Here is a 19861-nt window from a genome sequence, read left to right as displayed (position 1 = left end):
TGTGTGTGTGTGTGTGTGTGTGTGTGTGTGTGTGTGTGTGTGTGTGTGTGTGTACCTCAAAGGCAAGCCATAATTCTTCAATCTTTCACTGTTGTTTCTGGAATTCTACATTAGAATTTGTCTCTTTCACTAAGCTTTTTGGCAAAATAAACTAACTTCATCACTCTTTTCAGAAGTGATCATTATTAATGTTTTATTTTTATAATAATGAGATTATACTGTAAATATTGTTTTAGAAACTTGAAAAAATTTAAATTATATATAGCTTTCACTTTCCCTTATTAAATACTCTTTCACATTATTTTTCTTCCAGGCTACACAATAGTCCATCAAGGGTATGACATATAATTAACCAATCACATTACTGGACATTGTCTCAAATTATTAGCTATTATAAACAATATTGTGTGGATATCTTTTGTGAACACTGAAAATTATTTCATTAGGATAAATTCCCAGAAGTAGAATTGCTGGGTCAAAGACTAGGGTGAAATCAGTTTTACTCCTAATCATTGACAAATCATAGAGAAATTCAGTTTACCAGTTAGAAATTCAGGGATTCTCAATAGATTGCTGTTTTTCTGGTCTCAAAAATACGTAGAGGAGGACTTGGTGGCGCAGTGGTTAAGAATCCGCCTGCCAATGCAGGGACACGGGTTCAATCCCTGGTCCGGGAAGATCCCACATGCCGCAGAGCAGCTTAACCCGCGCACCACAACTACTGAGCCTGCGCACCTAGAGCCCGTGATCCGCAACAAGAGAAGCCACCGCAATGAGAAGCCTGTGCGCAGCAACGAAGAGTAGCCCCTGCTCACTGCAACTGGAGAAAGCCCGCGCGCAGCAACGAAGACCCAACGCAGCCATAAATAAATAAATAAATTACTTAAAAAAAAAAAAAAAGTACATCCTTTATTAAAAAAAAAAACAACAAACCTAGAGGGACTTCCCTGGTGGTCCAGTGGTTAAGATTTCATGCTTCTACTGCAGGGGGTGTGGGTTTGATCCCTGGTCAGGGAACTAAGATCCCACATGCTGTGTGCTGCTGCATGGGGGGTGGGGGGGGGACGACACACCTAGAGAATAGGTCACAATATCCAGTGGCCCCTACCTCTCTTGTATGCTGTGAAAATGTGTGCATTTCTTCTCTTTAAACTGGCCACGTCCAAAAGGAAAGGTGCTCCAATCGTTGGAGCTACTGGTGACTCTGAGACTCACCATCTTTGCCAGCTGTTGATTGGGGATCATTGTAATGTGGTGGTGTCATTTAATGATGTCCTTGCAGCTGTGTTCTTGGAACTTTCTGGTGAATTTCCCAAGGCTGCTCTACCTCCTCTCAGTGTTATCTCAGATCCCACTCCACCAGGGAAAGACACTAGGTTGTCACTATTACCAGTGTTTACCAGAGGGTGGAATGTGCAGGGACTTTTACTTTTTAACCTTACAATTCTGTAAATTTGAATTATTTACAGCAAGCATATTTTTGTAATTGGGTGAAAAAAGAACTAAGATGGAGAGAGGCCAGATAACCCAGGTTATTAAATTCGTAAGTTTGATTTTATGCACCATATTAAGTCTGCAGCTCAGGTAGTTGCAGAGGGGTGAATCGAGAGCCAGGTGCCCTGCTGGATTCTTGCTGTGTCTCCAGCCCAGGCTCTGTGCCCTTTTGGCTGGGTTTCGGGGCTGGTGGTCAGGCCATCTGCCCCCTAAGTGGAGCTGTTGCAGGTCACGGGCTATTGGATAATAAATATGGACAGCCTAGCTGTGGTTCAGAATAGTAAATTCAGAATAAGATCTCAATTTAGCCCTCCTTTCCCCTCTGGCCTAAAATACAATTGATCTCTTCTTATAATAATGATGAAATAAAATATTGAAAGTCCAGCTGCTCCAGAGAACATTTACTGCTGTTGGAACTACCAGTGATGAAACATTTTTCATTGTGCTCCCCCAATTTTTGGTAATCAAGCGGGGCCTTTCTAAGTTGTTATATTCACATACTTCTAATCAAGGAAAAATTTGACTTTCCAAAAGCTAGGAATGCTGCTGCAATAAATAGTTCATCATTTAAGGAACAGCAGTGTACACAGTCCTGAGAAGCCTGAGGTCACGTTCAAAAATTAATACATCTCGGGCTTCCCAGGTGGCGCAGTGGTTGAGAGTCCGCCTGCCGAAGCAGGGGACGTGGGTTCGTGCCCCGGCCCGGGAAGATCCCACATGCCGCGGAGCGGCTGGGCCCGTGAGCCATGGCCGCTGAGCCTGCGCGTCCGGAGCCTGTGCTCCGCAACGGGAGAGGCCACAACAGCGAGAGGCCCGCGTACCGCAAAAAAAAAAAAATACATCTCATTATGTATTTAACAATAAATATATAAATAGAACCAGTCCATATTTGCTCATTTTGTTAAAAAGTCAAAAGCTATAAGCAGCCCTGATAAAAGATGTGAGGGTATAACCTAGTAAGTATAACCCCATTCCCTGTGTGAAAGTAAACACATTCCTTAGTATAGCTCATTTTCTCTGTTTATGACAATTGGGACTCAGCCAGCGGTGTTTTCTTCTTAATATTTGAAATATTAAGGAAAAAGTAATAGCGAATTGAACAGGAAATACCTACACATTTTGGCCATGCTAATCATCTAAATTTAACTAACTAAATGGATTTTAGTATTTTTGTCTTTAAACCTGTGAGGATTTAGAAGCATTGGGCTGCAGCTCAGTTTCTAAAATCTTGTTTTCTTTATTTAGAAACTGTAACTCTGACGTTTTAGGCAGCACAACTTTATTTCCATAGGATGTTGAGTTAGAGGTGTTAAGAATTACTAAGCAGTGAAGTAGCGCTTAAGCAATACATACTTAGGCCTATTTGGATTTCTTTGGGGAGATTCCCAAGGATTTGTCAAAGAAATTCTAAAATTTAAATTCAGTCTTTCTGATTGACAGTGAAACTGGTGTAGTTCTTATTTAAAGATGTCTGTGAATTACAGCCTCAGGCAGTTGTGGTCATTCTGGACTTTTTTAGAATGTTATCTCTAAATTCTGTAACTCTGAGTCATTAAAAAAAAAAAAAAATCCTCTGACCTTCTCTCTGCCCTACAGTAATATTGCTATAAGATGCAGTATCTTTTAGAATGAGAACATGAATGAAAAGAAATAGCTAATGGTCTGGCTGAGAATAGAAATACTATACCTCTTTAAGATAATAGTTGCTATTTTCAGATGGACTTAAAAAGGGAGAAGTGATGCTTCTAATCTTCATGTAGCCTTAGTCATTAGGAGATACACTCTCGAAAATATCTAGTTACTTAGCGGTTACTCCAAATAAGTTTTTGAAAATACTTTTAAAGATATTTTTAAAAACATATTTGTAGTAATGAGTAACTGACTCAGCACTAGTTTTAGAGAGAGACTCTTGAAGTTCCATTGCAAAATAAACACAGCAGCTTACGAAACAAAAATAGATTTCCATAGTAAATCTTGGTCAGAACAATGGCACATTCCTGGGCCTGGATTCAACAGTGGGTATTAATTCAAAGCAGCTGGATGCTGGGATTGAGAGTAGGATGGTCCCGTCTTCCTGCGGTGGCCTTGCAGAATCTGATGTGCGACAATATTTTGCTGCTTTTAAATGTTGCTTTATCCTTTTAGTGAGTCAGAGAGAATCTGCAGAGGTACAGCGGCTTTTGCAACCTCAGGTCCAAACTTTTCCTTTCAAGAAAACTCTCAGAGAGATCATGCTTCCTTTACAAAAGGTAGACCCATTCCCTCTGGAGTCTGTTTGTTTTCTTCTACTCAGCTCACTTTCCAGGCTGGATTTTATCCATGTTCTTCCTTATCTCAGTTTCTTCCATAGTTTACTGGTCACCTAGTTACATTTCAGGAATGCATTGTGCAGGGCACTGTGAAACTATTATGAATTAATATTATGAATTAATTATTATGAATTAATATTAATAGTTTAATTAATATTAAACTATTATGAATTTATATTAATAAAAGCAGTTATATAGCCAAAGCAAAAACATGATTAGAGATTCTGGGGAGTTCAGAGGTTAGAGGATGACGACCACTTCCAGTCAGATGGTGCTGGGGTACCTCTGGCAGGCTCACCTCCAGTTCTCATGAGTAAAATATTCCATGGTCGTTATGATGGCTTGATTGTCAGGAAACATTAATCTGCTTATGTGGGGTGTGTGTGTGTGTGTGTGTGTGTGTGTGTGTGTGTATACACACATAAGTGCATATTTAATGATGACATTCTGATCTCTGTTTCAGAACTAAGCTATTTTAAGTTTTCACCAAATTAGAATCATTTCTGCAAAATAAATAAGGAGACTGTCCATCTTGCTACTCTCCTTAGAAAAGAGATGACGGAACCTCCCTCCCCTGGGATTTCTCTGAGACTTGTTTTCTGAGGAAATTTTGTAAATGAAAGAGAGAATTTTTTAGAAGTGGGAGGTTACCTGGGAATTTCCTTGTATGTTTTTTTTTTTTTCCCCATCGTCATAATAGAATGAGAAATGATAAAATTCTAGGTAATTGAAAGAGTTAAAAGGATTTTTGAGTTGGTTGCATCAGGGGAACAGATGGAGTGCACGTAGGTGGGGAGGCTACTATTCAAGTGGAGGAGGGTTACTGTGTGTTGGAAAGGCACGGATTTTGCGGGGTAGCTGGGGACTAGCTTATGTATTTGCTAGTGAACATAGTAAAGCGGAAGCCAGAGTGCATGGTCAGGAAGGGAGTTAACAGTCCGCTGACAAAGAGGAAGAATGCGGCAGCTGAACTAACTGAGGGGAGGTGAGAAGTTGGTAAATTGGTTTTGAGGTACCTAAAGGTCTTAAGAAACTAAGAAGCCTCAGGTAATAAGGAAATCAGTTTGGAAATATTAATATTGTTCCCTGCATTTGGGAAGTGTTTACGTATGAACAGAGAAGAAAATAAAGGAAGCAGCTCTGAATGACCACCTCGGGCTTTCACGGATACACAGATGAGCGAAGCATATCAAGGAAGTGAAATCAGGTTAAGCCTTCAAGTCACAGAGGCAGGAAACCAACGAAGGACATGGAGGTGCGAAGAAACCGATCTGGTACCAGTGATCAGACAGAGTGGGACAAACGACTCCAGCCTTTCTTCTTCGTGTTGGCATTTGAACGGTTCTTTGTTTTTTCTTTTTCTTTTTTTAAGCAGTTAGGTTCAGTAAAACAAGACAAAACAACAAACAAAAGTTGCCTTGGGTATGTTGGAACAAGGCCCTTTTCCTGTTGTGTTCTTGGTTCAGTGTGGTAAGCTTGCCCAGTATACAGGCCAAGCCATCTCTTCATCTGGCAGGGGGTAGTTGTTGCCCTGCACGGACCTCAGATTGTCTTAGAGATTCATGAGATTGTATTTATCAAGGCGCCTCCAAGGTGCTGGAGGAATCTGAGGAGCTGTTACCAGCATAACAATCTGCTATTTGTGGAGGACTTTCGATGTTACAGACATTCTTGTTTGAACTTTCAAATCGATTCTGCAACTTGTCACTAAGAGCCCCTTTCTTGCCTGTGTGTAATTAGCCAAAAAATGAATGAGAAGAGAGAGACAAATGTATGAATTCTATTATTATTTAGGAGAAAAGCAATTCAGTAAAACACAAAATAGCATGCACGCGTGCACACACACACATAAAAAGCACAAAGAGAGCACCGTACTTACTGCTTCTTTAAAGTATATTCTGAAAATAAACATAGTGGAGAGTTTTAGAAAGGTCCCTTTAGATCAGTGGTTCATGTACCTTTTTTAAAAATATTTATTTATTTATTTTTAGCTGCTTTGGGTCTTCACTGCTGTGCACAGGCTTTCTCTAGTTGCGGTGAGCGGGGGCTACTCTTCGTTGCGGTGCGCGGGCTTCTCATTGCGGCGGGCTTCTCTTGTTGCAGAGCACGGGCTCTAGGCGCGCGGGCTTCAGTAGTTGTGGCTCGTGGGCTTAGTTGCTCCGCGATATGTGGGATCTTCCTGGACCAGGGATCACACTCGTGTCCCCTGCATTGGCAGGTGAATTCTCAACCACTGCACCACCAGGGAAGCCCCCGATATGCCTTTTTAATTCATGAACTCCGTTGAGAATTGGATTAAAAAATTTATAGATCGCCTGTCCCCTCCTCAGGATATAAAAAATATGATCAGCGGTTCCCATAAGGGAACCTAAATCTAGGTAACATAAATGTGCGAATTGGGCCAAGTGCAGACAATAAAGAATGTTGGCATATGTGTCAAACTAGAAAGTAATGCCAAGTTAAGACAATAGAGAATGTTGATGTTTGTGAAAAATTAGGGTGCACATCCTTGCCTAAAGTACATTCAAATTCTAAATAATTTCTTTCTCCTTTTTCTTTTTTTTTTAAATTGAATTGCAGTTGATTTATAATATTATGTTAGTTTCAGGTGTACAGCATAGTGATTCAGTATTTTTGCAGACTATACTCCACTATAGGTTATTACAAGATAATGGCCATAATTCCCTGTGCTATACAGTATATCCTTGTTGCTTATCCATTATAAATATAGTAGCTTGTATCGTTAATCCCATACCCCTAATTTGTCCCTTTCCCCTTTGGTAACCACAAGTTTGTTTTCCAGCTGTGAGTCTGATATTCATTTGTACTATTTTTTTTAGATTCCACGTGTAAGTGATCTCATACAGTATTTGTCTTTCTCCGTCTGACTTATTTCACTAAGCATAATATTTTCTAGGGTCATCCATGTTGCCACAAATGTCAGTATTTCATTCTTTTTTATATCTTAGTAATATTCCATTGTGTGTGTGTGTGTGTGTGTGTGTGTGTGTGCATGTGTGTGTGTATGTCACATCTTCCTAATCCAGTCATCTGTTGATAGACACCTGGGTTGCTTCCATGTCTTGGCTATTGTAAATAGTGCTGCTATGAACATTGGGGTGCATGTATCTTTTCGAATTAATGTTTCCATTTTTTTTCTGGATATATACCCAAGAGTGGAATTGCTGGATCATATGGTAGTTTTATTTTTAGTTTTTTGAGGAACCTCTATATTGTTTTCCATAGGGGCTGCACCAATAGTGTACAAGGGTTCACTTTTCTCTACATCCTAACCAACATTTGTTATTTGTAGACTTTTTCCTGATAACCATTTTGACAGATGCGAGGTGATATTTCACTGTTGTTTTGACTTGCATTTCTGTAATAATTAGTGATGTCGAGCATCTTTTCATGTGCCTGTTGGCCATCTATGTGTCTTCTTTGGAGTAATGTCTTTTCAGGTCTTCTGCCCGTTTTTGGATTGGATTGTTTAAACATTTTTTTTTTAAAACAGCACCTGCTAAATACAACAAATGGGAGGTAAATTTGATCCCCCAGTTCCTCCAGTTTGCAATCCTAGGCTTTTACTTATTATGTGTAAACATGGGGGTATTCTCATTTTTTGCCCTAAGGCACGACAACAAGCTCAAATGCGTCACCAAATGGCAGAGGACAGCAAAGCAGATTACTCATCAATTCTTCAGAAATTCAACCACGAGCAGCATGAATATTACCATACTCACATTCCCAATATCTTTCAGGTAAGGAGTTCAGATCTCTCAGATTTGCTTTGCTTAGAAAAATGTAGCCTTGGAATCATGATTTCTGGGCTTATATTCTAAGTATTTATATAATTCTAAGTTTCCTCTAATTCAAGTCATTTTTTAAAACATTCAAATCAAGCACTGACTGACATTAAGATGAAATATAACATGAATCTCAAGATTAATCGATAGCCTTTGCAAACTTCCTTGGCTTGCCCCTGCAGCCATTCTTGGTCAGTCTTAGAACTGTGATCCTCAGATGAACACTCTTTTTGCTAAAAGGACCATTCTGGTTACAAAAATTCCAACTTAACCTTTAGGAATCTAAGCAGCATTGAGACAGGTGTAGGATTTGAATAGATGACAGTTCTTTCCTTTGGATTGTTTTTCTTTTGGCTACTTTAGGTTGTCAAAAATCGTATGAGAAAAGATACATACATTCCCACTCTGGGAATTTTTTACAAATTAAAGTCCAACTGTAGAAAAAATAATAAATATTTGTGTCATAGTGTCTACATGGCAGACAAGAACCTCCAGCTTGTAGAAGGCAGGTATACTAGTTAATGTACGTCTGTGTTGGGTCAAGGCAGTTAACCAAATACCATACTTTTGGTAAAGGACAAAGCAGTGCCTCAAAGATGGAGGAGATGTTTAAAATCTAATACCAAATGGTGTTAATAGTAAAACTACTTGAGTTTCGGGTTCTTACTGAAATTGGAATGGAATTGGGTAAAGTGTACATTTAGGCAGCCCAGCAATTCATAAAATAGGTGTCCAGCTGGCTAAGGTAGAGGCACAAGAAATTTACGGTTGCTGTAACTCTAACCTTTTTATAGGCCTATTTCCCGCCTAGAGAATTTTTTAGAGGTAGCAGTGCTGCCAAAAAACAACTTCCTTAAGTAACAGTGGACCAAATTGGGGCTTCCTTGGTGGCGTAGTGGTTAAGAATCTGCCTGCCAATGCAGGGGACACGGGTTCAAGCCCTGCTCTGGGAAGATCCCACATGTCACAGAGCAACTAAGCCTGAGTGCCACAACTACTGAGCCTGCACTCTAGAGCCCACGAGCCACAACTACTGAGCCCGTGCACCTAGAGCCCATGCTCCGCAACCAGAGAAGCCACCGCAATGAGAAGCCCGCGCATCACAACGAAGAGCAGCCCCCACTCGCCACAACTAGAGAAAGCCCGCGCGCAGCAACAAAGACCCAACGCAGCCAAAATTTAATTAATTTTTTAAAAACCCAGAAAACAGTGGACCAAATTAATTTTATGCAAATTCTAATGTTTCAGAAAATACAAGAGATGGAGGAGAGGAGGATAGTGAGAATTGGAGAATCAGTGAAGACGTATGCAGAGCTGGATCGGCAGGTGATTCCAATCATCGGGAAGTGCTTGGATGGAATAGTAAAGGCAGCCGAGTCAATTGATCCGAAAACTGTAAGTACTGTAGTTTGGACTTAATTTATAACTAAGAGTTTGCTGTCCCATTATTTCCCTGCCCCTTTCCACAGTGACCATATTTAATCACCTGAAAGTAGTTGCTTTCAGTGGTCACAAATACTTTTCAACAGTAGCAGCACCACTTGAGAGTTTTTTAATTCGGCCTTCTGTGTTTTGGATTAGTATAGTCACTGGCACACTTAGGACTGAACAGCTGAATCTGCTAGTATAGGTTTAGGTTCATATAACAATGGCAATAGTGTCTTAAGGTGGTTTATTTTTCCTTCCATGTAAAAATGTCTAGAGGCAAGAGGGCCCAACCATGGTATGGGCAGATGGTCTGCAACTTCTCAGCGACCCAGGCTTCTCCTAGTTCACAGCTTTTGATGATATGACTTTCAAACTCAATATGGCTTCTGTAGCTCCAACCATCACATCCAAATTCCAGAAAATGTTATATAGAGAAGGGCCCATGCCATCTCTTTAAAGAGGCTTCCAAAATTGCTCCCTGTACTTCTGCCTACATCTCAAGAGATCTCAGAGGTCAAAACTTAGGGGCCACCTCCTGCTGTACAGAAGACTGGGGAGTGAAGCCTTTTTGCTGGGTGGCCATGTGCCTGACTTAAAATCAGGGTTCTTGTTACTAAGAAGGAAGGGTGATTGGCTATTGCAAGACAATTGACACCTATGGCACACCTACAAAATCGGTGTCAACTGAAATAGCTACGGCAAATTAAAATGTGGGCTCACTGTAGGAAGTTGAGATTTTTCCAAATTGTCTTCTCTAGTAGTTCTTTTTTTTCTTTAAGATTTATTTATTTATTTATTTTGTATTTATTTTTGGCTGCATTGGGTCTTTGTTGCTGCACGTGGGCTTTCTCTAGTTGCGGCAAGCGGGGGCTACTCTTCATTGCAGTGCGTGGGCTTCTCATCGCGGCGGCTTTTCTTGTTGCAGAACACGGGCTCTAGGCACGTGGGCTCAGTAGTTGTGGCTCGCAGGCTCTAGAGCGCAGGCTCAGTAGTTGTGGTGCACGGGCTTAGTTGTTTCACGGCATGTGGGATCTTCCCGGACCAAGGCTCGAACCCATGTCCCCTGCCTTGGCAGGCGGATTCTTAGCCACTGCACCACAAGGGAAGTGCCATCTAGTAGATTTTTTAAATCAGATGATCATTGAGTTAGAAAGTTATTACAAATCACATGTGCTTTTGTAACAGTTTAACTATACATCTATCTATCTATCTTTGGCACGATAGTTGCCATTTCCTTACACATTGGTCTTCACCACCTAACCCCAAGAAGATTCTGAACTCAAAGTTCCTAGCAGGGTGCACACCACAGAGTAGGCAATCAGTTCACTGATTTATTCAGCAAACATTTATTGCACCATTATCACCAGACACCATCTAGGTACTAGGGACACAGTGGAGGAAAAACAGAAGGGAGCTTACATTCTAGTAGAGGAGAGACTGTGAACAAATATATACATAAAGAAAAATTATTCAATAAATTCATATCTTTGAACCACAATTAACCAAAGAAATCAGAGAGATTATATACTCTTTGCTTTGACTTTGTGTATGCCAAATTGCTTTAAGACCTTCTGATGAGAACCAGTGTTTGTACTACTGTATTTTTCAAGGGAATCGCATAATAAATGGCCCAATTTTTCTGCTGTTAGCAAAGTCATTCTTAATTAATATTTGTTTCTGTAAATGTAGAAAAATGGTTAATTATTAAAAGTATCTTCAAATCTCAGCTAGACGTGTAGCTTTACAAATTATTCTTTCTAATGATAAAAATATTACTAGAAAATCTATTATTAATCAATATAACTTATTTAGAATATCACCTGTATGAGGTCATCATAGTTCATTGTGTATAAGGTATTTGCATGCATTTGAACGTATTTGTGTGTGATGGGTGTAATTTCAGGATTCACAGCTGGCCATAGAAGCTTATAAGTCCGGTTTTGAGCCGCCTGGAGACATTGAATTTGAGGATTACACTCAGCCGATGAAGCGCACTGTGTCAGATAACAGCCTTTCGAATTCCAGAGGAGAAGGCAAATCAGAGCTCAAATTTGGTGGCAAATCCAAAGGAAAGTTATGGCCGTTCATCAAAAAAAATAAGGTACTGATGGCTGGACCCAGTGTGAAATGAGTGTTACAAAGTGTGGAGACGTTCACTTTATCTTTTAGTCTTAAAGGAACGAAGATTTTAAGCTTGTTTCAGAATGCAAAAAAAAAAGCTAGTGTGCTATTTTATTTTAAGACAGTATCTCTCTTTGGTGATGGTACCTTGGCCATGGCCATGTGTCTTATTTCAGACGCGTTATCACCTGCACCGTGTCACCCACACTAACAGATTACTGACCTCTGGCTTTTGCATCATGCCTTTCACTCCTAAGTCTCCTAGATTGCTGGTTACCTGGGCTGGGAGAAGGGAAATTGTACAACATTTCTATAACCATGTATCAGCATATCTAACTGAAATTGTTTCCATGGGTTAATATCTTGGTTTCCAACTCATGTTAACATATGTATCCATGAACATTTTTCATTTTCTTTTTATAGTGTGATACGTAAGTGCATGACAGCATTAACATAGGCATAAAGTATGATCAAGGCGACGTGACTCCTGTAACCTTAGAATAATTTAATATTTCAAGACTGTCTTTGCTGTTTTCACAACCTTAGCATTTAAGGACTTTCATTTTCTCCCATCAAGCTGTGTTAGTTTAGGTGGTTTAGAAATATTTACCCTTCTGGCTTACACTGGTTTAGAGTAACTAATTAGAACGGTAGTTTGCATGTGAAAGTCTGCATGAGCTTCTTGTCAGACATTTCTTGCTATTCTTCTGTTGCTTTACTTACTAAAACTCCCACTTTCATCATATTCCCATTTAACATATCCTTACATATTTTCTTTTGGACCATGGCCTAAATATTTAATTGTTTGTGTTTGACTTGCTTTGGGTTTTCAAATATTATTTGATGCTTATTTTTGTTTTGTGTCTTATCTTCTTGTTTCTGATTTTTTACTCTGTCACTGCTCCGTCTCTTACACGTAGCTTATGTCCCTTTTAACATCCCCCCATCAGCCTCCCCCACCTCCCCCTGCCTCTGCCTCACCCTCTGCTGTTCCCAACGGCCCCCAGTCTCCCAAGCAGCAAAAGGAACCCCTCTCCCATCGCTTCAACGAGTTCATGACCTCCAAACCCAAAATCCACTGCTTCAGGAGTCTAAAGCGTGGGGTAAGTTCTGCTCTGGAATCCTGTCTCTCTTGTGCACTTTGGTTGCATGTTTTGTTCTGCATAACTTATTTTGTTTGTGAATGACTCCATTGTGTTTTCCCATAACGTAAAACAATAAGAACCTATGATTCATTATAGCCGGAAAGAAGAAGCGCCACAGAGAGGAAAGAAGGAAGGAAGCAGGATGGGTGGGGGAGGGGTGGGGAGCCAGCCACCCCAGAGTTCTTTTTGTCTGTAGCACAGTTTGGATGGATCTTTCTCCGTTTCCCTTTTGAAACATCTAAGCCGTTAATATTTTACCTTGATTTTACCAAAGAAGGAAACTTAGATTTCGTTTCTAAAGCTAGCAACATTTGAGGCGTTGGAAATCACTGTATAGTCAGAAAATATTTGCTTAATAATTACTGAAACAATGTGTAGTGAGGGTCCTTTTCTCTGAGCTATGCCTCAGGGTTTGAGGTGAAATGGTATGGGTTACAGCGGTTTCTTTAGCTATTTTGGTGATGTACAAGGTGTTGATTAAATATCTGATAACAGACTGACTGCAAAAAGGCCTAATGCAGTATTTATCTTAAAGGGGGAAGTACTAGCGGCTCACATTTACTGAGTGCTTGTCGTTTGCCAGACTGTTCTATGCGCTCATTTACTTTTTTCAACCACCCTATGAACCTAGGTACTAAGAGTTCTTTATTTTACTGATAAGAAAACTGGTGCATACAAAGATGAAGTTAGGAAGATACAGAGCCAGGATTTAAAGCCAGGGAGCCTGCTTATGATCTGAGATTCTATGAGTCCATACTCAGGGGGAATCTCTTACACCATGATTGACTCATAAGTGGTTGTTATTTAGACTCAGGTTTGCCATCCTAACTAAGATCGCATGTGCTTAAGTCACAGGGTTTTATGGAATTGATCAGCAATCCAAAGTAGATACCAGTTTGGTTTTTTAGAAAAAGATTGGAACAAGGTCATTCCTAGCCTCCTGAATAAACCTAAATGGTCAGTCTAGTCTAAGCCATCCCCAGATATTCTTTATAATGAATAATGAGTAAACAAACATTAAGTGCATTAACATATCCAGTAAGGTTTTCTTTTGTCCTGTCCTGTGGGAGCTGAAATATAGCTGTAGTGGGATGTGTTCTTGTACAAATATAATTTTTACTTTTCCCTTCCTCTGTGTGAAAAAGTTGTAAATAGAGTAGATAGCTACATTGTTACCTTTTAAAATAAGGGACAAAAACCTCATTTCTTTATATGCAGAGTTCCTTTAATAATGGAATCTCAAAGTTTTATGCAAAGAATGCAGTTGGTGGAATTATCCTGTTTTAAGGTTACCCAGCATATCCAGGTTAAGAATTCGAATTTAATTTCCTAAAGATTTCAAGAGAGGCCTTGTTGGAAGGCAGAATATAGCTTCAAAAGTGGATCATGAATGGTATTGAGTTCTATAATTAGGTCTCCATTATGCTGGCTTTTAGAATTCTCCATCCATCTCTGCTCCTTGTTCATCGAAGAATTTTCAACATATGACTATGTGTCGCTATACTAGACTATAGACTATAAAATTTTACATTAACTGTAAATCAGTTACCCCATCTCTGCTGCTTCCAAAACCTTCACACAGCACTCATTTATTATATTTATAAAAATATCTCTGCATTGTCTTTTGGAATCTCGTAATGAAGGATGTTGAGTATTCATGATTGTTTACCATTTGTGTATGTATCTATTCCACTCTTCTCTCAACATCACAGTCTGTTGGTTGCAAATGGTTTCTGAATCATGTTTCATGGTGTTCTCTAAATGTTTAGGAAGAGACCAAGAATGTCAGTAATCAATAAGTGTAAGAAAAGATGGCTAGGAAAAAATTAACACTTGAAAACAAAAACAGTGAAATGAGAAACAGGTTATTCTGATTAATTAAGGGAACCCTATCCCATTTAAAAAAAAATAATTAGCAAAAATAAATTTTATTTCTTACACCTCAAATCTGTGCTCAGCAAACTTCTATTTTTTTAAAAAAATTTCCTAAACGGTGAGTGTGTTTTCAAGAATAAACACACACACACACACACACACACACACACACACACACACACACACACTAGAAGCATCAGTAAATAAATAGAAACATATTTTTGCTTCCCTCATTTTTCGTTGATCTGTTTTTAGGATCAGATTTGATGTACTTTTCTTCAGGAAGTAGCAGTGCAGAAAAAAAAAAAAAGGAAAGGAAATACATCATAGAAGTAAATGAGGAAGTTTAAAAAAATCTGAAGTTTGGGGAAATAAATTTGATTTTAAAGCAATTTCAAAACTGAAGGTACAGGATCCGTGACTAAAATGCTGCAGTCCTTGCTATTTCATTTATTCTACTTTTTAACTTTAAGACTGTTGCACCAAAGATAGGAAAAGGATTCTAGGAGAATAACATCTGTTTCAGATCCAGATTTTAATCATTTGTTTCTATTATCAGAATGTATAAATCCTATGCAAACGTTTCTTCGCATAAATAGTTTCATTTCTGAAGAGCTAAGTAGGATAAATCTTTTTTGTTGTAAATCATTCACATTTGTAAGCAAATGTCTCATTGAACATCTTTAAAGATTGACATGCCACCATTATTAACCATTATTTCACCTTTACTGAAGTCAAAGAAAAGTGAAGCTAGATTGTGTGTTCTCAGTTTGCAGTCTACAAAGTAACTTTATTGTCTTAACATTTCTTTTTCTGGTGTGAGCAAGGGGCTTCTAAATCTACAATATGGACATATTTTCCCCACGTTTTAGAGTTAATTGTACGGAAAAATACCATCATCGTTGATCAAAAGATTTTGAAAATCCCTACCAATTGTTTGTCAGATGTAACTACCTTCTGGTTACTTTCATTTTATTTATTTTACCTTGTTCTCTTGCTGATTATTGGCAGACTCAGTCTCTCTGTTTTCACAAAGAACTCGTGAAGAGGACGATAGGGAAACCCACGTATGCTTTTGAAGCTAGGGATTATGTTGTAAGTTAACCTGTGACGACTAGGTCATACGGTCACGGCACAGGCACTAACCCCTGTGACAGCACCAAGACTGGGGACCCAGATGCTCTCTGACCCGGACGCTGGGAAAAGCCTCACTGTATCGATCCAACCACACAGGCTTCTTCTTCCGGAAAAGTTACATGGAAAAAGGAACCAAACTATCAAACTTCCTAAAAATGTCAGTGAGCTGATCTTGTGTTTTTCCCCTTTTCATTGATTGGGATTGCCGTCTGAGCTGTTGTCACTGGGTATGATTTTACGGCAGAATTTCACCCCTAAAAGGCAGCTGGTCACGGGAGAATGACACTCTCGCAGACGGCAGCGTGTAGCACGCTTACCCACACCCACGTCTGAAACAGATGGATCCGTGGATCCGTAAGGGACAACCAAAAAAATCAGCGAAGCCTGAGCAAGGTCATAGAGCAGTGAAATGACTTTCCGTGGGCCTTAAACCAGATACTTATATATTCGTGTTCACTGTCCCCTTTCTTTGTACTTGAGGTTAGTACCTGTGACGGCCCAATAACACATGGATCCGCCAGCTCTGTGTGCCCTCATGTGTTATTGACACTCGTGGCTCCCCAGGCTCCGTAATTGTTGCCTGGAACTGACAGCTTTTTAGTTCTTCAGGTGTCTTGCAATGCACTTAAATGCAACCTTTAAAAGTGTTCTCTTGGCAGATGATTCAGTTTCTAATTTGAAATGATCTAACTGGCTGGCTTACAGCTTAAGACCAAACACCAGTTTATAATTGTTAAAAAGGATACCATATACTATGATGGCACTTCTTGTAGATTATCCATCACTGTTCGCTTCAGAAAAGTGAATTTGTCTGAGAATTCGATATTGCCTATCTCTAATTGGGATTTGTTCTCAATCCTAATGACTTGCTTTTATTATGAAGTGGTTATATTCCTATGCTTAGTTTTGATGTTAGAATTCTGTTTTTGGAATGCTTAAGAAAGAATATATTACTTTAAGCAATGGAAGTAGCAAATAGAAAGCAGATAGAGTGCCGAGTTCAAATTAGCGACATTTACACAGTAATGTCTGAGAAACATTTGTATATGGTCGTATGCTTCGCAGGGAAGATATTTGCAAAGTTTTCTGCTGTGCACCATAAGTGTTGTCTGTAAAGAACTCAAATTGTGATGAACAGATCTGTGCTAAAGTTTACAGGAGGGGCTCAAGGCATTCATGTAGGTTGCCTACGTGAGAGCGGTCATGAATATGACTGTACCTGTTTCCCCCAAAGTTCTGTCTTGCTACTTCTTTCCTTAAAAGTCCTTTTCCCCATAGGGACAATTTCTTTAAAAGCTTAATGCTTGTTCACAAAGAAGTATCAACTTTGAGTTAATCTGAAGAATAAGATTTTTAAAATCTAGTTAAGGAATTTTTAACTCCCCTCCCAATTTAAAATCAAAGGACACTTTCTTTGGTACTTTGTCTCTGACATATTTTTGGATCCTACTACCAATTGCCTAAACTTTAGGGTTGATAACAGCTAAGTAAGTGTGCACCGAGCTCTCAAAATACTGCTTTATAGCCAAAAAGCATGTTTCACCTGTTTCTGAAGAACCAATATTTCTTTTCCTAGTTTTGAGATGCCTTTTAATCTGGTTTGGACCCAGTAATTAGTACAGTTTTGCCAGTCTCCGGGCCTAGCAGAATTGCAGCTGCTGTGTCCTGATAATTAACAGGAAATGCATAGCAAGGAGTAAGTACACCTCAGTAGTTGAGACAGTTGGCTATCTATTTCCTAAAGGTAACTTGTAAGAGCAGCAGCTTCTGTTAACTCCCCAGATGCTCTATAGAACCCCTGTGGGTAGGGCTCTGAGTTCGACAGAAAGCCCCAGAAGACACCTTCTGCAGAGCAAAAGGTGCATGCAGTCCACAGGTGGGAGAGAGCATCATGCTTCCACCTCCAGCCAGGCGCCGAAAGGCTCCCTGGAGGTTGGTTCTTAGAGCATCTTCCAGTCCTTTGTTCCCATTTACCAGTTTGAGACTTTGCCTTAATACCTTTAGGAAATGCCACTGTTCGTATTTATTAGATCTCCTTAAGATAAAAATATTACTGGGATGTTGTGGAACTAATTGCTTTCCCAGCGCTTTTAGTCTGTGTGAAACTTTCCATGGGAAATTTGGTGAACAAAAGGCTATGTGATTATTTCCATTTTTTATAATCATGCTATTTCACCGACTGCAAACTTATATTGGTTTATACTCAGGCTGATGTGACCAATCCAATGTAAATGGAAACTCTCCTTTTCTATCTTTATACTTTGCTCTGGCAACGTGGCAGCTAAAGAAAGGTTTTGGTCGATCAGCCCCTCTTGGGAACTTTGGCACAGAACCGCTACAAATCATTTTCACAAAGCGCTAGGTGAATTGATGTGTTATGTTAATTCAGTGTAATGGACCAAGTTCCTCTTCTTCTCATGTGTTGTTGTTTCTCTCTCTCTCTCTCTCTCTCTCGCTTTCTTTTTTTTTCCCTGTTACCCCTTCAATTTTTACACGAAGCTTTCTCTCAAGCTGGTAAGCACAATTCCTCCATGCATGTCCTGAATCTAATCAGGTTTTTTGGTGTATGTTTTGTGGGTGCTGTGCCATTGTGCAACAAATCTTCAGAGTCAACTGTTGATTTGTGTTTCTCTTGTGTGTGCTTTTGTTGGTGTTTCTTTATTAGACCTCTGGAATACAAAGGTCCAGAGTCTAACAGAGGTGACTGTAATCTTTTCAAGTTGCTAAGAAAATTAACGCTTAACTCATGATTTGGTTTTCTTTACCACTGGAGTCTTAAGAGGATGACAGGTGTTGATAAACTTTATTTAAATATGAACATAAACATGAATATTAGATATGAGGGAGTTTATGTATTGGATCATTCGGAATAAAAGCAAATATAATCGTTGAAAATTGCTCCTCCCGGGGAGCCACAGAAGCAGATGAAAAATGCTGGGGACCTGAGGGAGACATGCAGGAATGATGCCGGGCTCCAACTCAGGTCTCAGGCACCTTCGAGAATTGGAGGTCACGAAATCTTTAAGTTGCTACATGAATACATTGGTGCCTTGTGCATAGCTGATTTAAGAAATCAAAGACGATTTTATGGACAATGAAAAGAGCCTCCTAAGCCTTTCTAAAACGATTTCTTTAGTGTTCGGTGTTGTTTCTACTTTTAATTCCATAGCCCTAGTAAATAGTCAAACTAATCATTAAATCTATTAAAAGAAACTCTTAACCACATAACCCATTACTGTACTTCAAATATGTGTAAGTTACGTAATAGTCTCCAACACCACAGCTGAGAATATCCTAAAATTACAGACAGTGATGAACTGTGACACTTCAACCAGGGATAAGACCAGCATTTTATGCGCTGCTGTTGAGAAAGTATGACAATATTTTATGGTTATCCTTATACATACTTTTATATGTGTTTCAGTACATACATAAACATATATATACATAATTTTTCGACCTGACTCAGTATTTGGCAACTGTTCCAGCCCTCAGGAAAAGGAATATTTTATTAAATTAAACATTTCTTAGACGGCAAAATAAAATCCTGAGAAGAGTTCTACAAGAAGGAAAGATCTTAAATGAACATCAGTCATTAGCAGCAGTATGAATTTGGGAGAAATTGGATCCATTAACTGGGAGCCTCTCAGATGCCAGGATTTCTTTTTTGCCCTTTATTTGTTCTTTCGCTCACGTGCTAGCAGCTAAAGATAACATTATCGGGCAGTCTTTCTGTTTGAGATAAATCATTTTACCAACCTTGTATTGAACTGCTGCTCGATGCCCTTACTTTGAAGCTAATAGAGAAGTTACACACAGATGGCTTGGGTGTAAAAATAATAAAACTCAAGAAGCAGCTCGTGCCATTGCCCAGGAGCAAGTGTTTGATTCCAGTAGCAGGTAAAACGAGATCCTCTTAGAGCCACAGCCATTGAAAATATACGTATTTTGGCCCCTTTTCCAAACCCTGGTACTGCCAGTATCCTAGGGGCCCCTCCAAAGAGTTCAGAAAATCTATTCTGCCTCGAAGGTAGAAATAAAAATTCCTTTGTGGCAAAATGAATCATAGGTGAGAGTATTGTTCGAAAGAATTCAAGCTTCAAAAGGTGAATAGGACAAAATGAACCTTTGAAGGTACTTTCCAGAAACCTTGAGTTTCTTTGGATCTAGAAGAAGCTGTTGACCTGAATCTCCAATGGTAACATGAAGTTTGTTTGAGGCATAGTTACTGGGATGAGTTTTTAAATAACAACACAGAAATATAGAATATCTATTGAAAGGGACCTAACTGGTCAGTTAGACTAACTCCTGATCAAGTGAAGGGGATCATTTATTATTTAATTGCTTTCGTTTTTGTAGATAATCAGGGTTGCGTTTGTTGTTGTTGTTTGGGCCATCTATTTATAAGTCATAAGTTAGAGTGTTGTTTACTACAGTTTTTTTTGCACCTGTTTATCCAGTGCAAACCTTATACCTGTTCACAGTCTAGACCTATGTGGTACAATGTGGTATCCACTCACCACAGGTAACTTAATTAAATTTAACT

General features: G+C 39.3%; 1 protein-coding gene across 6 annotated transcripts in view; it reads left to right on the top strand.

Annotated features, from left to right (window-relative positions):
- FNBP1 (formin binding protein 1) overlaps positions 1–19861 on the top strand; it is a 140929-nt gene that overhangs the window by 99013 nt on the left and 22055 nt on the right. For 3 of the 6 annotated variants that reach the window (XM_029202342.1, XM_029202341.1, XM_029202340.1), the window contains exons 7-10: positions 7436–7564; positions 8858–9004; positions 10941–11138; positions 12079–12261. In XM_029202342.1, the coding sequence (XP_029058175.1) occupies positions 7436–7564; positions 8858–9004; positions 10941–11138; positions 12079–12261 (657 nt within the window). The remainder of the gene's footprint in view (positions 1–7435; positions 7565–8857; positions 9005–10940; positions 11139–12078; positions 12262–19861) is intronic. The other 3 variants (XM_029202344.1, XM_029202345.1, XM_029202343.1) reach the window with 2 other exon arrangements.

The sequence above is a fragment of the Monodon monoceros genome, unplaced genomic scaffold (assembly GCF_005190385.1).
Source record: "Monodon monoceros isolate NGI ecotype Baffin Bay Population unplaced genomic scaffold, NGI_Narwhal_1 Super_Scaffold_5, whole genome shotgun sequence".
Classification (NCBI taxonomy): Eukaryota; Metazoa; Chordata; class Mammalia; order Artiodactyla; family Monodontidae; genus Monodon; species Monodon monoceros.
Note: the sequence above shows the minus strand (reverse complement) of the source record. Positions and strands in the feature narration are given on the sequence as shown.